The sequence below is a fragment of the Schistocerca americana genome, chromosome 2 (genome assembly GCF_021461395.2).
Source record: "Schistocerca americana isolate TAMUIC-IGC-003095 chromosome 2, iqSchAmer2.1, whole genome shotgun sequence".
Lineage (NCBI taxonomy): Eukaryota > Metazoa > Arthropoda > Insecta > Orthoptera > Acrididae > Schistocerca > Schistocerca americana.
Genome location: NC_060120.1, coordinates 33634897 through 33657461, shown reverse-complemented (window position 1 = coordinate 33657461; position 22565 = coordinate 33634897). Strand labels below are relative to the sequence as shown.

Genomic DNA, 22565 nt, shown 5'->3' with positions numbered 1-22565 from the left:
TGCAGCCTACATCCTCCTGAATCTGCTTAGTGTATTCATCTCTTCGTCTCCCTCTACGACTTTTACCCTCCACGCTGCCCTCCAGTACTAAATTGGTGATCCCTTGATGCCTCAGAACATGTCCTACCAACCAATCCCTTCTTCTAGTCAAGTTGTGCCACACACTCCTCTTCTTCCCAATTCTGTTCAATACCTCATCATTAATTATGTGATCTACCCATCTAATCTTCAGCATTCTTCTGTAGCACCACGTTTCAAAAGCTTCTATTCTCTTCTTGTCCAAACTATTTATCGTCCATGTTTCACTTCCATACTTGGCTACACTCCATACAAATACTTTCAGAAATGATTTCCTGACACTTAAATCTATACTTGATGTTAACAAATTTCTCTTCTTCAGAAACGCTTTCCTTGCCATTGCCAGTCTACATTTTATATCCTCTCTACTTCGACCATCATCAGTTATTTTGCTCCCCAAATAGCAAAACTCCTTTACTACTCTAAGTGTCTCATTTCCTAATCTAATTCCCTCAGCATCACCCGACTTAATTCGACTACATTCCATTATCCTCGTTTTGCTTTTGTTGATGTTCATCTTATATCCTCCTTTCAAGACATTGTCCATTCCATTCAACTGCTCTTCCAAGTCCTTTGCTGTCTCTGACAGAATTACAATGTCATCGGTGAACCTCAAAGTTTTTATTTCTTCTCCATGGATTTTAATACCTACTCCGACATTTCTTTTGTTTCCTTTACTGCTCAATATACAGATTGAATAGCATCGGGAATAGGATACAACCCTGTATCACTCCCTTCTCAATCACGGCTTCCCTTTTGTGCCCCTTGACACTCATAACAGCCATCTGCTTTGTGTACAAACTGTAAATAGTCTTTCGTTCCCTGTATTTTACACCTGCCACCTTCAGAATTTGAAAGAGAGTATTCCAGTCAACATTATCAAAAGTTTTCTCTGAGTTTACAAATGCTAGAAACGTAGGTTTGCCTTTCCTTAATCTATCTTCTAAGATAAGTCGTAGGGTCAGTATTGGCTTACGTGTTCCAACATTTCTATGAAATCCAAACTGATCTTCCCCGAGGTCGGCTTCGACCAGTTTTTCCATTTGTCTGTAAAAAATTCGCGTTAGTATTTTGCACCTGTGACTTATTAAACTGACAGTTCGGTAATTTTCACATCTGTCAACACCTGCTTTCCTTGGGATGTCTCATACATCTTGCTCACCAGATGGTAGAGTTTTGTCAGGACAAGCTCTCCCAAGACTGTAAGTAGTTCTAATGGAATGTCGTCTACTCCCGGGGCCTTGTTTCGACTTAGATCTTTCAGTGCTCTGTCAAACTCTTCACGCAGTATCATATCTCCCATTTCATATTCATCTACCTTCTCTTCCATTTCCATAATATTGTCCTCAAGAACATCGCCTCTGTATAGGCCCTCTATATACTCCTTCCACCTTTCTGCTTTCCCTTCTTTGCTTAGAACTGGGTTTCCATCTGAGCTCTTGATATTCATGCAAGTGGTTCTCTTTTCTCCAAAGGTCTCTTTAATTTTCCTTTAGGCAGTATCTATCTTACCCCTAGTAAGATAAGCCTCTACATCCTTACATTTGTCCTCTAGCCATCCCTGCTTAGCCATTTTGCACTTCCTGTCGATCTCATTTTTGAGACGTTTGTATTCCTTTTTGCCTGCTTCACTTACTGCATTTTTGTATTTTCTCCTTTCATCAATTGAATTCAGTATTTCTTCTGTTACCCAAGGATTTCTACTAGCCCTCATCTTTTCACCTACTTGATCCTCTGCTGCCTTTACTATTTCATTCCTCAAAGCTACCCATTCTTCTTCTACTGTATTTCTTTCCCCCATTCCTGTCAATTGTTCCCTTATGCTTTCCCTGAAACTCTGTAAAACCTCTGGTTCTTTCAGTTTGTCCAGGTCCCATCTCCTTAAATTCCCATCTTTTTGCAGTTTCTTCAGTTTTAATCTACAGTTCATAACCGATAGATTGTGGTCAGAGACCACATCTGCCCCTGGAAATGTCTTACAATTTAAAATCTGGTTCCTAAATCTCTGTCTTACCATTATATAATCTATCTGAAACCTTCTAGTATCTCCAAGGTTCTTCCATGTATGCAACCTTCTTTCATGATTCTTGAACCAAGTGTTAGCTATGATTAAGTTATGCTCTGTTCAAAATTCTACCAGGCGGCTTTCTCTTTCATTTCTTAGCCCCAATCCATATTCACCTACTACGTTTCCTTCACTGACTATTAAATTTTCGTCTCTCTTCACTACCTGAATAATTTCTTAAGGGATATTCACTGATATTTCCCTGATTCCCAGACAGGTTTTATCATTTTTCCCTGGTAAATTTTGAGATTTCAAGGATAAGTAGGTTGACAATCTGTCTTTCCACCAGCTATGGAACAAGAAACAATAGTGCAACGAGGAAATACCTAAAAAAACTTTCAAGCAGATTGCGTTTTCTGATGTGAGCAAAAATCTAAAGTAGTAACATCAACATCTTTTGTAATGAACTGTTTTTAGATGCAAAAAGCAAGCAAAATGGTATATGTGCTTCATTAAGACCACTGATGTTATTTTGTAAAAAAAAAAAACGCATTTGGGGACAAAGATATGCACTTACTTGGAGTTGCAAGAAGGATTTAAAATACCTTCACTGATTTCAGAAATAACCTCAGAAAAAAGTAGGTCTCTTGAAAGCAGTGCATAAGGTGGGGAAGAATTGTGTAAACCAACACTGTAGGTGACTGCCAATAAAATGTTGGTTCTACTATGTTTGTTATTGCTGATTATTACCCACTGTGTTATATCTATTACTTTACAGGTACTGCATGATTTTTCTTCCGAGAAATATATGAGTGCACAGTGTACAAACTGCCAGCTACTGACAATTTTCTTCTTCTTATCGTCCATACTTTCTAACATATAAACTACTTTTAAAGTACCAAAAAGTACTAGAACAAACATAATGTCTATAAAATGCCGCACTGTACAACATGCTCGTAGTGAGAGAGTCTTAATTACTGAAATCTATCGCCCATGGCCTTTGGCCTGCCAAGGAATACCACAGTCCTGGGTCGATGGATAAACCATGAAAATCCGCTGCATTACACCACACACAGACAGACCTGGTCTGTGGGCAGATCGGTAAGACTAGATCCGACGGGCAGGTGGGAACCGAAGGGCTTCAGATTGGCGAGCCCGATTCGTTAGAGATACCTGCGAAATCACCTGCGGATTTGGCCCTTCACAGAAATCCACTCATGTGACCAGCCATTCACTTGTCACAGACACCATGTTGATGAAATGAGACCATGGTGATCAATCCACGCAACAGATAACTTGCACAAATATTCTGAAAATCAATATTAATGAGGATAGGTAGCAACTCACCATAAAGATGATGGCTCAGCTGCAGACAGGCATGTAGAGAAGACGATCACACTCTCACAACAAAATTTTCGGCCACAGCCCTCGGCAGAAAACGAGAGCGCACACACATTCACACAATCACTCAGACATAGCTCGTGCACATCTGACCGTTGCCTTCAGCCGCTGTGTCAACAACCACTGAAATGTGATCCAAACAAACCGCTCCTCACGCCTCCTTGCCTCTCGTCGGCAGCTGCTAGGCTAGCGGTGGCAGCACTGACTGCAAACTAAGGGGAGTGCTGGGAAGGGGAAAAGCAGTAGTAAACAGGGGAGTAGAGAAGCAGCGCACGTACTCAGCTGCACCCAGCTACCGATGACGCACGACACCTCAGTACAGAAACCATTTCATCTACTGATACAAAAACAAGATTTTTCCAGTGTTTTTTCAAATTTCCCCAATGTGTTTGAAATGCCCTGATATTCCCTCATTTTCAGAACATGTGGCAACCCTGATTATATAAGCACTCTCCACTGAGACATGCAGTTCAACTCAATCTGAACTCATCTGTGATCTTCGTAAACATGCTTTCAGGGTGAAGAGTTACTTCTCGTTGACGACCCTGCTCTCATAACTGCTTCTTAGGCAGCATTATCCTATGTGAATAAAGAAAACTATTGTTTCAAATTGATGGTTTTTTTCTGAACAGATGCTCTTCCTTTATGAAGAACTTCTTTTCCTCAGACAGTATCATAATGTTCAAGATTAAATATGCTCTAGGGACTTTCAATAGAATGACATTAAGTTAAAGGCCTGTGATTTAATGAATCTCGTCTTTGATCCTATCTGTAAACAGGAATTGCTATGCTCTTGTGTAAGACCTTTTGCTTCGTTAGAGATTTGCAATGTATGTGAACATGTGAAGTGACTAATTCTGCAGCTTAATTAATGTTCATTATAACAGGAATTCTGTGAAGGGCTAAAGCCTCATTCATTACGAGTAGTTTTAGTACAGGGTGTATACGCAGACAAGAAGGAGGGGGGAGGGGGGGGGGCATCCTGGTTTTTCCCAGTTAAAAATACAGTTTTTTCTAGGTGAAAATGCACTCTACTCGGGGTGAAAGTACATTTTTTTCCGTGTTAATTGATAATATAATTTCTCTCTGAGCTGTAAATCAAATAGTCCTTCGAATAGCAAAGGTTTTATACACTGGTGTAGAGCTTCCCAGCACTCCAAGCCAACAACACAATTACATAACTACCTTGAAGATCGGATAGATAAAAAATCTACTCACCAAGTGGCGGCTGAACATATACGTAAAAGACAGTTGTAATTGGTAAGTTTTTGGAGACAGTGGCTCCTTCTTCAGGTAGAAGGGTTGAAAGGGACAGAAGAAGGGTGAAGGAAAAGGACTGGAGAGGTCTAGGGAAATGGGTAGATATCAAGAAAGTCACCCAGAACCACAGGTCAGGGAAGACTTACCATATGGGATGAGAAGGAAAGAGAAGAAAATCATCACACATTCTCACATGTAACATATTTCATCTTGCATAAATGAAAATTTACTTTGGAAGTAACACTTCTCATACCATCATTCACAATATTTTCCCATGACCTATTAGAAACAAACAGTTGTAACATCACACTCATTGAATGCAGTTTGTTTCTACAATGTATTGCATAGTCTTCATCCTAAAGCCTTTGACCCATTTTGCTGTCTGCACATGCCTACATGTGCACAGTGTTTTGCCGTTGTAACCAGCACATTTTACTTACAACTAAAGTTTTATTTGGTGCCATTCTTTCATTTATGTTTTATTGTTTCGGTATTATTCTGCAGCAGTCAAATTATTTGTTAGAGTATCAGTTCTTACCACTCAAAATTACGGAAATTTGACTTAAAACTAAAACAATGAAAAATTCTGGATTTCCCAATTGTCACAGGGCGTATCCACCCTTAGTAGCCTGTATGCTCATTTCACTGTCTATCATTTGTGAGTGTGTGTGGTGCCACACACTGGAACAGCAGCATCCCCAGCATGAATGCGTTTCTAAATGCAGTATTTCAAGTTTTTGTCCTCAGTTTCAATATCAGACTAATCCACAAAATACCAGACTGAAAATTTCAATTCATTCATTGTCCAAAGCATCCTATGATTTCCTAATATATCTTTTAACAGGACCTAATTGCGAAAATTATTGAAGGTTTTAAGCAAAGCACCCTTTCCGGCTGCACAAGTTGACATTAAGTTTTTGTCTATCAATCCCACTACCGTCTCTTTTTGTAGCAAGAATGTAAAAATCTCTACTTTTGAAATATTTTCCAAATGGCATCATTAAACTATTTTGAATAGCTGCTGCATTACTATGTTATTTCATGTGTAGTTATCTGAAAAAAACAGTATGATGTGTTCAAGCATTAACCATAGCAGTTCTGCATTTGTTGGACTACAACTAAATGTCCATAGATTATCTATTAAGTTAGTTAGTGGCTAGCAACACTACTGCACAAAAATACTCTCCTAACTTCCTGGAAAATCTTTTTGTTGTCTTTGGTGAACACTGTCCCTGTAGCGACAGCAAGATTGCTAATCCCTACATCTTTGGCAACACAAGTACACACATTGTTCCACATAATTTCAAAATAAGTTATGTACAAGAGCTAAGGAAGAGGTAATTAACTTACAACTATCAGTAGTAAAATTTTGCGACAGGAATTCGACTGTTCTTCAGAACATAATTTCACTCTTATTCAGTTATGTAATTATGCATTCTGATAAAAGTATTTCTCCTTATAATTTTTTGTGGTAGATATAATCAAAGAAAATTATTATGAATATAGATATGGACTGGGTGTTTATAAATGAATATCGGGGTTTTAACGCTTTATAATATTTATTACATTAAACTTATTGTTATAAATGATATGTCAAATGAAAGAGCAGCTCAAACAGTTTTACCAAGAACCTCACTGACATTGTGAAGTACGCGATTGGTTGAACTTCACTGTACCCAAGCGCTGGATAGGCCGTAAGGGGCCCAATGATAGGGCTTGTTTTGCATGGCCTCTACGTTCGCCCAACCTAACAGCATGCGATTTTTTCCTGTGGGGCTTCATCAAGGATCGTGTGTACGTACCTCCGCTACCAGCAGACCGCACTGAATTAAGAAACCGGATTGAAGCTGCTGTTGCTACAATCACTGAAGACACAGTTATCAATGTTTGGGAAGAACTAGGCTATAGACTTTATGTGTGCCGTGTGACAAATGGTGCTCACATTGAACATTTGTAAGGTTCTTGGTAAAACTGTTTGAGTTGCTCTTTCATTTGACACATCATTTATAACTGTAAGTTTAATATAATAAATATTATAAAGTGTTAAAACCCTAATATTCATTTATAAACACTCTGTATTACATTCATCATTCTTGCCAAGTCAGCCTTTTGAGATAGTTTTACTTACTAATAGCAATAATGACCACATTGTACTAGGAACCAAAAGCAGGCCGAAACCAAACATGAATAGCAGTGAAATCTTAAATTTCAGTTGGAATACATGTCACAGTTATGGGCTGGTTGTCATAGTGGAAAATTTTACTGCTACCAAAGAACTTAATAATATTACTGAAGTTATTACTAATCCAAATGCAAAATAAACGAAGTGAAAGTGGGTTAAACAAAGTCAGTGAGTGTTTTTAAACACCAGCCTAGAGGAGCTGTAGTGATGGAATACTTCAGAGAAAATATGCACATGAATGTCCTGATCATGGTATCATAATATGAATAGAATTAAAGTAGTCAGCTATAAATTAGGAGACTCATGTGATCAGAACAAGTGCCAAGAACAGGAATTCACGTGAGATTATTATATATTTATTTTCTGAAAATTAACTTTAACAGTTAGTTATATAGCCAACCTATGAGGATAACATCTTAAATACCATACTGACAGACAAACTTTTTGATTAGTTAACACAAAGGAGAGAACCTGTAACCATAAGGCTGCTATAGTGTCAATAGAATAGCTAAGAAATGTAAGAAAAATGTCTGGTTAGCAAGTGGGACAAGAAACATTCAACATCCAATTCAGAAACATTGTAAAAGACACCTTAAGACATAATTACAGCATAGTTGTGAGGGGTGGAAATATCTGCCACGGTTCAACACCCATGTCACACCGTTGCTACAAAACCAATAACAACTTCATCACAGATATAAAGTCAAAGTCTTACTTACAATTAATAAATAGATCACAGACATCTATACAATGTCTCAGTGATCATGACAGTAGTGAAACAGAGGACAAACGAAGGCAAAATACTGAATTTGGTCTTTAAAATTGTTTCCATTTGGAAAGTCTTATTGTTGTTTCTCTATCCAGCAACCACACAAATGTCGAAATGACAGAGAGGAGTGACTAAACTGGAAAATCAACTACAATTTTTCAATAGACTAAAGACCACTGGATTTGATGGAACACTTGCACACTTCTGTGTTGGCCACTGTAGCAACAGTTTGCTGAAAGTTGCTTGAGCAATAAAGCATTTGAAGTGGTTTGGGAAAGGCGCATGTCAAACCTGTTTCCAAAAAGGTTTGTCGGGCCAGACATGCCTAACTATGGGACTGCATTGCTGACAACTTGTTGCAGGAAAATAAATATGTTTTATGTTGTTGTTGTTGTGGTGGTAGCTTCAGTCCAGAGACTGTTTTGATGCAGCTCTCCATGCTACTCTATCCTGTGCAAGCTGCTTCTTCATCACCAAGTAACTATTGCAACCTACATCCTTCTGAATCTGCTTGCTATCTCTTGGTCTCCCCCTATGATTTTTACCCTCCACACTGCCCTCAAACACTGTTTTATGATCCATTTGGAAATGCTTCCTGTAAACAGAGATATTATTAAACTCAATTCATTCTATTCATCCATGAGACTGCTGCACTCAGGTTGATTCACTGTGTTCCGTCAATCCTAGGAGCTATTCAGTACAGTTTTGTGTTGTTGTCGTCATCGCCACCGCCACAGGATAGCTTGTGCTGAGAAATAACTGTTTAGGAAAAAATTTGACATGTTGTGGCATTTCTGAGTTAATTAGCATTGAAGTTAGCCAAACAGGCCACTGCATGTGCAAATTTAACTCCCCCACCAGAGATGCTGTTGCCAAGTGCGTTCTTCGTTTGGTTTCCTAAAACTGAAGAAGAGAGCAATTAAAAAATCTGGACATGGGACAACAGCGAGGATCAAACTTGAGCCTAAGCCTGAGCAGTATTGTGTGCTGTCATCTACGCTATGAGAACGACTGACATTAATTGTATTTGGTGAGCCACTTAAATTTGCATGTGCAATGGCCGAATTGGCTAACTTCAATGCTAATTAACTTGAAAATGGTGCAATGTATTGAATTTTTTCTAACAATTATTTCTCACACAACCTACCCTGCAGCACCCTTACAAGTTTCTGAGACCATTTCTGACCATCCTGTAAAGCCTGGTAGACAATGACAAAAGCACTATCAAGATGTTTGCTACTGATGCTGCTGTATATGGAAACATATCAATGCTACAAAACTGTAGCATAATGATGAAAGAAATGCAACAGACCAACACTTTGTACAGACATTGGCAGTTGAGCCTCAATTTCCCTACACGTGATCAATTTCCCTACATGTATAGCTCAGGATAGTAGTACTCTAATAGATAGTTCAAATGGCTCTGAGCACTATGGGACTTAACTTCTCAGGTCATCAGTCCCCTAGAACTTAGAACTACTTAAACCGAACTAACCTAAGGACATCACACACATCCATGCCCGAGGCAGGATTCGAACCTGCGACCGTAGAGGTTGCGTGGTTCCAGATTGTAGCACCTAGAACCACTCGGCCACACCGGGCGGCTACTCTAATAGATAATGTATCTGTACAGCAAGAGGATGTAGAACAAACACATGCTTTCCCTGTGGTAAATGGATTATCTGACCATGATGCACAACTGATTAACTTACTAAACTTAACAGGGTGTACACTTCGGAAACCATTTTACTTAATGTGAGGGTGCTCAACCCGGTATCTATAGATCACTTCAGAGAAAATGTAAACTTGGAAGATGTATATAATGAGTCAAATGCTAATGATAAATGCAGCACATTTCTTCATAAATTTATATCCCTTTTTGAACATTGTTTTCCAAAGAAAATTACAAAATGAAACACCACGAACTTTTCAAAGAAACCTTGGATTACTACAGGTATTAAAGTGTCTTCAAAAAGAAAGCTGTATGAGACAGCAAGAACTAGTAAAGATCCAGAAGTAGTTTTACACTATAAAAATTATTGTAACATACTGAGAAAAGTTATAAGGAAATCAAGAAAGATGTAAGTTAGAGAAGAAATTAACAACTCCAACAATAAAATCAAATCAATATGGAATGTTGTAAGAAGGGAGACAGGAAAAGTAACCACTGGGGTAGGTAGTATTACTGTTAAAGAGAATGAGACCATCTTAACCAACAGTACACATGTAGCCAATGTACTTAACAATCACTTATTAAGTGTAGGAGAAAAAATTGGTGAGAATAGTTCAAAAGAAAAATCCAGGTAGTACATGGAAGAGTCAGTTTTGAAAAATTTTAGTCAGATTAAGTTTCATCTAACAACCTCTTGTGAAATAAGGAAAATCATTAAATCTTTGAAAAATAAATATTCTGTTGGAGTAGATGACATCTCTAACAAGTTATTAAAACAATGTGGAGCAATTACAGCTGATGTTTTGACTCAAATATGCAATGCATCACTGACTCAGGGTATTTTCCCAGACAGGTTAAAATATGCCATTGTCAGACCTCTCTACAAAAAGCGGGAAACCACAGATGTCACTACTTACTAGCCAGTATCCTTGCTTACGGCATTTTCAAAAATCTTTGAGAAAGGAATGTACTCAGGAGTGGTTAGCCATCTCAACAGTAATGGGATACTTAGTAAATCACAGTTCGGATTTCGGAAATGCTGTTCCACTGAGACAGCTATATACAATTTCACTGTCCACATAATAGAGTCTTTAAATAGTAAAACGTCAACGGTAAAAACATTCTGTGACTTATCCAAAGCATTTGATTGTGTAAATAAAATATGCTGCTATAAAGCTACAAATTGAAATCATACCTCCTTGACAACTCCTCCTATACCATAGATGAATTCTTGAATATGAGTAAATAAATCTGGAGATATAATATATGCATTTTGTGCTATTTAAGGGAATGGGATAGATAATAGAAATATTTAGGTACAACACTATAATGTAAAAATCAATAAATAAATTAATTAATTTAAAAAAACTTGTTTCCTGTGCGCATTTCTTGTGCATTTGACACGTTCCATGTCATAACGGTTTTTCCATGCTACTGATCAATGGAACACATAAATGTGCAGAAAGATCAATTATTGTATGATTGCACAATCAGTGAGCAATTAAAAGAAATAGTCACAACCACAGAATATCTACGTGTACGTGTCTCGAGTAAAAGAGTGGGGAAAAAAAAAAACAGATTGTAGGAAAGGCAGAAGAAATTGAGGTTAATTGGAAGAATCCTACAAAAATGTATCTTAAAACATCCTCATTCACTCAATTCTCGAGTAAGGTTCATTAGTAGGACCCTTAGTGGGTATGATTTATAGAAGACATAAAGCTCTTTTGTATATTTTGCCACGAGTTTGACTAGTAAATGCAAGAAATTCATCTAGCAAATACTTGAAAAGTATTACTGTAATCTACAGAAGGAACAGTTGTAATTTAACATCAAGTCTGATTTTCAGTGACAAGACAATGTTCCAATCTGTATAAAGGTTAAGGCTCACTTTGCCAGAAGGAAGGAAGGGTAGTGTAAGATTACAAATACAGGCAAAGTACATATTTTGTAACACACTACATGACACCTTACCTCAAATATTTCTGTCCGTGACACCTCTAAACGGCAGTGACCACTTTGTGGTTGAAGTGCTTGCAGTTCAGTTCTTAAAGATTTGTGCTTCGTAACCAAATCTCGTTTGTACTTTGGCAACAATTCACTGTCCAACAGTTCCCTTGGCAGTTCTCCACTTCGTACATTTAGTGACACACACACTGAAGCTGAATTTCTATTATCACTATTATTTGCACTTCCATCAGTACCGGCAGCAGGTTCCGTTGCACTATTGCTACTTCCTTCTCCCGAAGTTCTTGCTTCACTGTTCATTGTTGTGCTACTTCCACTGCTTGTAGGGGACAGAGAAGGCTGGCGAGATGACCCAGAAGGTGAATCTTCCCTCCCCACGGGATCTACCCGTCCACTGCTCGAATTGGAATTTGAGCTGCTTGTTGCGCCATGGGTTGGTGAAGTGCTTGAGCTTTGTTTCCTAATAAACAAACAATATATCAACACTTTTCAATAAATGGTGAAAGCATTGTGCATCTGATAAAATAAATTTCTTAAAAGTAAATGTGGAAACCCCTTACATGTATGGCAACAGAAAATGTGAATTCTTATAGATAATTTGTATATCACATATTACCAGTGACTTTTCACAGTCTGGAACATTACAGACTGAAAAAAAACAATTTTGAAACTGAAACTTCCTGGCAAATTAAAACTGTGTGCCAGACCGAGACAATAACTCGGGACCTTTGCCCTTCGCGGGCAAGTGCTCTACCAACTGAGCTACCCACGCACAAGTCACGCTCCGTCCTCACAGCTTTACTTCCGACAGTACCTTGTCTCCTACATGACGAGAGTCATGCTTGGGTAGCTCAGTTGGTAAAGCAATTGCCCGTGAAAGGCAAAGATCCAAAGTTAGAGTCTCAGTCCGGCACAGAGTTTTAATCTGCCAGGAAGTTTCATATCAACACACACTCTGCTGCAGAGTGAAAATTTCATTCTGGAACTTTAACAATTCATTCTTTAATAAAATGTCATGTTTTTTTCATCTAGGCAGAAGTGAGGCACTTAATATTTATTCAAGTTAAGGGATAGGAGGCCTGTACAATAACTTACCTCTTGTCTGTTAGGATTTAGCATCCTGCAAACAGTCATTCACGATCTTAAACCTTCGACTGTTACAGATGCGCTTGCTGCATGCCATCTAGTGCGCTACGTCATTAATGACGACTATACTATAGGCACTGACTTGTCTTAGGGCTGCTATCAGGAGTTGAGTTAATAGTGTGACCAACCTTACGGCATACAAAATATTTCTGAACACTATAGTGACCACTCTTTTCAACTGAATTTTGTCACTGACAACACAAAATGAACAGTGAATGTAAAATACATTAAGACTCATTTTTTTTACACTGAACCACTCTGTTAATTGAATAATACCGTAGCAAAACTGCACAGATGTTAAAGCTGCTTTTTCTTTAAGAAATAGACATTTATTAGCAATTTTTAGCATGATTTTTCAATGGCAAAAAATGATGTGTCCCTCAATTTCAGTTGTTCACTGTTCCCTGCTACCTAATCACAACACAGCTCATTCTGCACATATTTCTTGCTTTACTGACTCGGGAAGTTATTGAGTGTGTTAATAGTACACATACAGTTTTTGTATCACTAATCACAGGGTACGGTTTTATTGAGTGCAAATTATACAATGTCAGCAATATCACTGTCACAGTGATGATGTGATCCTCAGTAAAATCTTTTTCCACTTCGTTTTTGTTGAATGAGACATTTTATGTAGCTGCACATACAATTTTTCCATAGACTGCAGCAGTTCGAGTACTTCATTACAGGGGGTACACATTTATTATCTGCACATTGTAAAGTGTGACAATAGCAAAACTTCCGTAATCCTATTTAGAAACTTAAAGACTTTCAAATTTCAAATAAGTTCATTTGCATCAAAGATAAGGTGGCTTGTACAACTAGGTAACCCTTAAATGTTCATAATGTTACTTGGTTTTCAAAATAAATGCTCTAAAATATGATGTGTTCAACCTCTCCTGTTTGCGTATTAGCACAATAACTCAATCAAAGGCCGCTTTCAAAGCCAAGTTGTATGTGATTTGTAGCCCACAGAAGCAGCATGTGTCACTGTGTCCTGGCAGAATGAACTGGGGCAATGTTGTGAAGGACAAACACGTCCTTAGACTGCTTACCTCGACTTTTGATACCGACAGCCTCTCATAACTTCATGAGGAGATTTCTGTAGCATGCCACTGTGACAATTTGCATAATTTGTTATGACCACACCATGACACACCCAAATAAGACTCGACATCGCCTTGCACAGTGATGGCTTGTCTTCATCTTTTACAGCTATGGTGCATCTACATATTTCCACTGCTTGCTGCTACATAGTGATACACCTAACGTTCGCAGCGTGATTAGGCAGGTGGAAGAAGTCACCTGGCTTGGTCTGACACAGCAACAACATTTCCGTTTCTGTCTCAGTTTGATGTGCTTTATGTGTGGGTGTGAGCAGTCACAGAGCCCCAACAGGTAACAATGTTTCTCACATTCAACAATTTATGCAAGACATTACAAACTAACCGACGACTTATATTCACTTCCTCTATCACATCAGGTGTGAATGCCAGTTTTTGAGCACTTCTCTCATGATCCTCATTTATTTACAGAAGAATGATCTCTCATTTCATCCTTCGTCACTCAGACTTGTTCAACCACACTGGAAGTGTTAGGGACACCTAACCACTGTCTAATGCAATGGCGCATTGTTGCTGTACAACTTCACTGACAGCCTGGATTATTGTGGCATTGATCCCCCTCCAGTGCAGAAAATGAATTACAACACATTATTCCACTTTATCAATAGCCCGTAAAATCGTCTTTCGGCTCCTCTAGCAGGATGCTGTGGAATTGTGGCACAGGGATTTCAATACTTAACACAACTGTACACATGTATGTACAAAAATTAATTACACAACATTTTTTATTGGGGTGGTTAGTTAAAGCTTTACGATTCTCTCCCCCCCCCCCCCCCCCCCCCCTCGTTCCCGTACATTTGCTGTAGGACAAATAGTGGAGTGTTGTATGTGGTAAGGTATACAATTCACAACTCCTATCTTGAAATTCTGTAAAAGAGTCACCACAATTTTTTTTACACCAAAAAATCAATCTTACTGTCATTTCTATAACAATTTTTTCCTCTTTGCAAATCGCTTAAAAGTGAAATGTACTCTGTGAAGAGCATGATAACAAAGATAGAACAATGTCCTGATGTCAGTACTGAAACATAAATAGGATTAAAAAATATCAACAGGAGACTCCAACAATAAACATCCACAAATTCTCCAATGAAATAGCCAACCTCTAATGAGATACTACATAAATGAGTTAGAAATAGTGTTTTAGGTCTCAAAACATCCACAGCACAGCGGTATCTGTGTGGCTCCACATCTAAATATGTTTGGAGTATGTGTGAGCACAGGTACAGCTCTGTAGAAAAGACTAGCTTGCAGATAAGATGACTAAATCAGCTTGTTAAAGGTCCAATTCTCTCTTTTTAACACATCCACAACAGGCAGACAAGAATCAAGATGTGGCCTTGAATGAAGAATACAGACAGTTACTTCATGCAATTTAGCATTGCACATAACATCTAAACAAAGATGGTCAAATCTCATTACTCCTACATGTAAGTCCATTACCTCACCCACTCTTTCATGTTGCACAGTCTACAGATTTATCTGTTACTCCCATTTCATTTAAGATGTACTTCCACACATCATGGTGAACAATAAAACTGGTACTTCATGAAACAATTTTCATAATATTAAATCTGTCTTATCAGAAATGTCACAGTTACTACTAATATTCTACATATTAATATGATTATAGTAGGGAAACTTCCTGCAGAACATACATAATTTAGGGGTAAAGGAGACCACTCACACATTGAGTCATCAACAGACAAATACAAAAGAAGAAAACATGCTGCTTTTGGAAAAATCCTTTGAACAATTAGAGTTTCTTTGTTTCTTGTGTGTGCCTGTTGATGGTGAGTCAATCCTTCTGCTATTCTGCAAGTGGTCTCCTTTACTCCTAAATTATTTACATATTAAACCTTTGAGCCCCAGTGGGCACTAGTGACTTTTGCATGATATTACCAATGCTACTGCAAGACAGAGACTTCTAGTGGTACAATGAGGTACTTCTACAAATTTAGTGCACCATCTAACTTCTGCACCACTTCAGTGCAGTAATGTGTTCATACATGTATTGTAGTAGTTCTATTATATGTTTATTACCTTATATAAAAAAACTTTTTTATTTTAAATTCAGTGTATTAATGCGATCTTAGTAAATGAGTGTTTGTAAAATGATTCTTTCATATAGTGTTCATTAAAAATTCCACTTGGGACCTGTGGAAGGTACATTAGCTTATTTGTTTCAGTTGCAAATATTTGTCATGTATTGTTGTTTTTCTGACATGTTCTACATCCTGGAGGACCTCCTCACTACGGATCAATTGGAATGAAAGTTAATCTAATCTCGACAATGAAAGTAAATATATCTAAATTATTGTAATGTAAATTTCAGTTTTTACTACTGTTTTCTGAGTATTACCGAAATGAAACCAATGGGACAGAATGTAATTGTGATTCAAATTTTATTAAGTTGTAACCCCACTTTTGCTTGTTATTTAGGACTATAATTTGTTTTGGGTATATGAGTTTATGGAGGATTCAAGATGTCAGAGTTTGTCTCAGAAAATGCAAATTTGCTTTAAAATATATCATATGAAATGATGGGTGGTTGAAAACTATATGTCCTAGTGGTTCCAAAATGAACTTACCTCTTTAAATCAATTGATTGTTTATTTTTTGCCAGTTTCTTTCTGTATTTGGCTGATTGCTATGATGATAAAGATTAATTTTTGAAAAATTTCACACTACATTCTTAAGTGCAACCACGTCCTTAAAACACGCAATTGATTTCTTTCTGTCAATTTCTTCTTGTATTCATGTATTGTGACGATAAAGGTTAATTATATGAATAATTTTAAATTTTATATTTTTCACATTGTTGCTACTCAAAGATCTAATATGACCATTTTCAAAATAAAGTATACAATTAGTGTGTTCTTACAATACTTAATTATTCAGGAAGACTAAACCTTAAAAAGCCAACACGTTCCAGTCTACTTACCAAGCTGAATGAAAAATTAATCAATTGCTTAAATTGAAAGGCCACAGATCGCAATCATTAATAAATATCTTTAATTTACTTCAGTTAATTGTCACAACGATGTGATATGAAGTGTATTCAGGTTTACAGCTATGATCATTCAGAAGTAGCACATTTATCATCTTAAACACTTAGCATTTTCACAGGATTGAATATTCTGTGGATTCAACTGCATGTACAAGATGAGAATATACAGGTAAAGTTTAAGCATTGAAATTTTTCATATAATGGCCTTCTGTATTTTGTTAAGATCAGCATAAAGACAAATCACGTCATTCGTGTGATTATTCCATTTGCCTTCAAACCATAAACCCTGTTTTAACTCTTTGTTGCCCGATGGCACGTAAAGCTACCAGTAAGTTTTTAGTCACATAAGTTTCTCACAGTTCAGTTTTGTGTGCTGAGAGCCTGTTGTTACTTTCCTGTACCTCCACTCTACTGTTTCAAAGCTGTTACTATGCAATAGCTACACCTCTCTGGCAACAAAGCTTTAAACTCCTTGTAGCTACAGTGAAAACAGAAGATTTCACATGTTTGTTTCCATACTGTTGTCTATCTTTGTGTGCAAGCTATTGAAATTTCTGTCGGATTTTCCATTGTAAGAACTTTTGTCTCTTTTTTACACTAGTTTGGAGCATTACACTATAAACAAATGACATACAATGGAAAATATAAAGTGGACTTACAAGTACCGCCAAGCTGTGAGAGCACTTTATTGTAGCTGCATGACGTAACCTCTCACATGTTGTTCGTCTAACTTCTTCTCACACACATGGACAAAAATCATAATACTGATGGTTGTTTTCGCCCTTTGACTGATGCAGAAATTGAAGAGGTTTTGTATGAGAATATTCCCACTGATACTTCATAAATAACTGGCATTGAAAATGAAGATGACGAAAATGTTAACAATTGTGACAAAGCCTTTTCACGCAGGCAGATAGTGAAACAAACCCCAGTGGTTCAGATAATTATGCCTCGCAGAATATTTCACCATCTACACCTACACCTCAAAGTGAGGATCAGCCAAACTTTGAAAGAAAGTGGAGAGAAAAATTCACTAAAACAAAGAATTTTGATTACACATGCGGTGAAGGTATATTCTTACACTTTCCTTCTCTCTCTCTCTCTCTCTCTCTCTCTCTCTCTCTCTCTCTTTCTATCTATCTCTAATTTTGAAGGTAAATTGCAATATCTTTTAATGTAATAAGGGACTGGTGTCAGTAAATTTAACAGAAGAGTAACTCTTGACTAAACTGTAAAGTAAAATAATAACTGTTCTGTTCTTAAATAAAAGCCGTGATCGGAAGTTACTTTTTCTTTCCACTGCATATTACTGGTAGTTACAGTAAATTCCAATTATTTTCTGAATAATTTAAATTTTGTCTCACTGTATTTTGCACATATTTCTTGTTTTCTTCATGTATCATACTCTGAAACTGCAACAATACTATTATAAATATTTTGAGTTTAAAAGCAAACATTTCAAACTTTTTATAAAACTGATTCCTGTGAGTACTTGTGTTACGTTCAGGTTATGTAAGCCTTTATATGAATAACTACCTGAATTACCAAAACTGTTGTTCTACTGGAATAGCAGGCCTTACTTTCATTCAGATATTTTGACTTATCTGAGATTTGCAAATGTTCCAAGTTTCTTTTGTCCCAGTTGCATGTTATTACACTACTTCATTACATTTCTTATTCACGTGTTATGTGAGAAGAAGGCTATAATTTTGATAACTTGTGTAATTTTCATTCAGGTTTCATAATTTAAGAACCTTCTCCTCCTCATTCTACTCCATCAATCTATTAGGCTTATGTTTTCAGTGACAAGATTATGTGTGTTTGCCTAACCAGCAGTTCATTCATACAATGTCAAATTACAGTATAGTCTTCCTCAGTTTCATGTATATTGTTCTATTTGTGATACTTTCCCTATCACTTTCCTGCTCACTCTTACAATTTCTGTCACATTCCTCTTTGTATTGTCAGCTGTCCTGTTCTCTATTACTTACCAAAATAAAATTTTAACAACAACTTTCCCCTAGCAGTTACTTCTAGGTTGAAACATATTCCAGTTTCTGCGTTTCATAGTTTCCTGTTTAAAACATATCTGCCTTTCAAAGCTAAGAAATTAATGTTGTCGCCTGAACACAGAAGTCTGTCATTTCATTAGAAGAAGCCTACATCGGGAATTTCTGCACTTGTTAGGTGATGTCTGAAACTTCACAGATGAAGTTCCTGGCAAACCAGTCAGTTGAGGAGAAGCACAAAATCACTGTAACAGTTACCATCCAATACTAAGTGCTGTCAGCAGAATTCTGTTGTGTGCACACACCACAAGAGTGACCGGTAATGTGTGGGTGTGGGTGAGGGTGTGGGTGGCGTTCACTTTCATGTTTGAACATAAATAGTTTGATACTGCCACGAAAGTAGGCACAGTAGACAAAGAACGTAAACACAGACATGCGCGCGCACGCACGCACCCCCCCCCAACACACACACACACACACACACACACACACACACACACACACACACACACACACACACGTACGTTATTTCCAATATTTAATCCCAATTAATCTGTCCCACATACATATTAAAATTGTGTGTTTGTGCACAATACAGTAAATTCTTTAACTTTTCCATGCATTTAATTCGTATGCACATTTAGTATGAGAGCAACAGGGCACTTGTTTTATATGCACTACTGACAGTACCAAAAAATTAAGAGTCTGCATAAAACTGAATTGTTAAAAAATGAAAGTAACGAGTAGAAATTACAGAAAACAGAACAATGAACAACTGCCTTTAGGAGAAGGAAAAGAAAACAATTATCCTAACCCAGTCTTTGATTAATTTGGGAAGTTTCAGGTAACGTTTAACAGATAATTAGTGTTTCCACAGCATTATGCTGAAATATTTCATTTCATGCCACACTATTTCTGAAATCAATTTCTTTAAAGTTTGCCTCTTTCTTTTCAATCATTTCATGCCCTCTTTGTACAGAGGTCATTTGACATAGCACACTAGTTCAGCATCCTCAAATAGACTATGATGGCATTTATATGGAATGATTTAAGGAAACAACAGGACATTTTGAGCTATATTACAAGCTACCACTATTTCTCAACATGAATATATAAGCTCCCATTCTGACTGTGAGTTTATAAAGATCTCTCATTTGATTTACACAGTTTACCTGACACAAACATAAGAGGGAACATGATCAAACTGAACCAAGAATAACAAGAGAATCAAATGTTTCATTAATAACTGGAGAGTTGCAGCATCAAAAACAATAATCAAGATCACCACTGCAGAAAAACTTACTTAATGAGATTTGAGATTACTGCACCAGACAGCCGTGGATCAGTGAACTGAGTGGTGCGGTTATTGTGATCTACAAAATAAATACGTCCAGAACTAGTTTGCCTCATTTCCCATCCTGGTGGTAAAGGACCGAGATCTGAGCTTACAGTCAGGTCTCGTGGAATGCGTGGGTCATGCCATGTACTTATTCCAGATGGAACATGGTAGAAATACACCTGCCCTTGCTGCGTTGTTCGTAATTCTGAAAATTAATGTAATTAGTTTTTAACCAAGTTGCCACCTCGCTGCAATGAAAGTACATGTTCTATTTCTAAAGCAGTAATTTAGTTGCATCACAGGATATACATTCTTTATTTAATACATCAAATTTAGACTCAAGATAATGATTATGTTTCATGTCCAAAATTATGCAAATACCAAATCACTCCAAAATAAATATTAAAACATTACTGATAAAAGCAATATAAAATTTATACAATCAATAAGTATCACTGTGTAGCAGAAGTTGGTGTTAATAAGAAAGAGCAAAGTGGTATATGGTTCATACACTTGGTATAACAATAGTTTAAATATCATTCTTCACTGTGGTGAAGTAACTTTTTAAAAAATGAAGTTATTCCAAATTTTGATCAATATATTTGTTTCATTGCTTATTTTTCTAGTGATGCTATTAAGCAGCACAGAACACAAATGAGAGGCTAAGTTAATGTTTCTCGTTTGTATGTATAACACTTGCATGCAGTCTCCTACCCTGCTAAGTAGGTTCCTTTTCAGAACCTAATATTATTGGTAGTTCAGTAATGTTTCTCACATACATTTGCTATCACAGAGAACATATTTAATACCAGCTAAGGCTTCATTGGCCTTTCCACATAGCAGTAACATATTACAGTGTTGCAATGAGAAACCAATAGTGCTGATTTGTTGCCATACTGCAGAACACAAAGTGTTCTGTGTCAGCAGAGTGATGTGTAGCATACTGGATGCCCAGGTGTTTCATTTTATGAGGCTATCCAAGTGCTCAACAGGACAAACAACTTTTATGCTTGGGGAGCATAGCCCAGCCCCCCCCCCCCCTCCCCCCCCCCCCTCCACCCCCTCCACCCACACACACATTACTTCATTACTTGTAGCTTTATATATCAGCTTCAAGGTGAAATGACCATCATTTCATTAAAGTCATAGTTATTGTGATGTTTCAGATATAAGCATGAAATTCAAAAACGTTGCAATGGAAACTTAATAAAAGTCCTCAATCTTTCCTCTCCCACATCCACACCGGCTGTTCAGAGCATCCTCCTACAGGCCAACCACAAATTAGAACAGCATGCCACCCTTCACCTCAAAAAACTATCCAATCTCCTGGTTTCCCACCTCCGGAAAGGCAACTCACTCACCCTTCACAACCTTTCCAGCAAACCTCAACCTCCTCTCATTGCACACAAACCCAGTCTCTCCCATCTACTCAATCCCCCACTTCCAGCTCCACTCCCTCCAAAACCTCAAAATTCCAATCAACACAATCCGGAACCACAACACCCTAATTCAGTAGTTAACCTTTCCTCCAAACCTCTCTCCCAGCCCGAAACCTCTGTCCTATTCAAAGGCCTCACCTTCAGCCCCACTCACAGATTCAACTAAACAGCCCTCGTCAAAGATTTACTGTCCTACACTCGTACTCTCTGCTGGAAGTATCACTTTGCCACGAAGAAAAATGATCCTAATCCTACTCCTAATGATCCAACTCCCCAAGACACTATCCAAATTGAACCCTGCCTGAAACAGTTCCGTCCTCTGTCACAGGGGGACCCACCTCCTCTTGCTCAAAATCACCCTCTCCAAACCTTCCAGGAATTTCTGACTTCCAGCCTTGCCTCTCAATCCTTCTCAAAAAACCTTAATCCTACTCCCAACATCACCACTGCTGAAGCCCAGGCTATCCGTGATCTGAAGGCTGACCGGTCCATCGTCATTATTCCGGCGGACAAGGGTTCCACGACCGTGGTACTTGATCGTCAGGAGTATGTGGCTGAGGGACTGCGTCAGCTTTCAGACAACACCACATACAAAGTTTGCCAAGGTAATCCCATTCCTGATGTCCAGGCGGAGCTTCAAGGAATCCTCAGAACCTTAGGCCCCCTACAAAACCTTTCACCTGACTACTCCATCAACCTCCTGACCCCACCGACACCCTGCACCCCTACCTTCTACCTTCTTCCTAAAATTCACAAACCCAATCATCCCGGCCGGCCCATCGTAGCTGGTTACCAAGCCCCCACAGAACGTATCTCTGCCTACGTAGATCAACACCTTCAACCCATTACATGCAGTCTCCAATCCTTCATCAAAGACACCAACCACTTTCTCGAACGCCTGGAATCCTTACCCAATCCGTTACCCCCAGAAACCATCCTTGTAACCATTGATGCCACTTCCTTATACACAAATATCCCGCACGTCCAGGGCCTCGCTGCGATGGAGCACTTCCTTTCACGCCAATCACCTGCCACCCTACCTAAAACCTCTTTCCTCATTACCTTAGCCAGCTTCATTCTGACCCACAACTTCTTCACTTTTGAAGGCCAGACATACCAACAATTAAAGGGAACAGCCATGGGTACCAGGATGGCCCCCTCATACG

At 38.0% G+C, this 22565-nt stretch overlaps 1 protein-coding gene across 1 annotated transcript in view; it reads right to left on the bottom strand.

Moving 5' to 3' along the window:
* The window catches only part of LOC124594929 (E3 ubiquitin-protein ligase SMURF1), a 171964-nt gene that overhangs the window by 54338 nt on the left and 95061 nt on the right, over positions 1-22565 (bottom strand). Inside the window, exons 8-9 of the mRNA XM_047133427.1 lie at positions 19925-20165; positions 11339-11792 (exon numbers count right to left, since the gene is read on the bottom strand). Coding sequence (XP_046989383.1) covers positions 11339-11792; positions 19925-20165 — 695 coding nt within the window. The remainder of the gene's footprint in view (positions 1-11338; positions 11793-19924; positions 20166-22565) is intronic.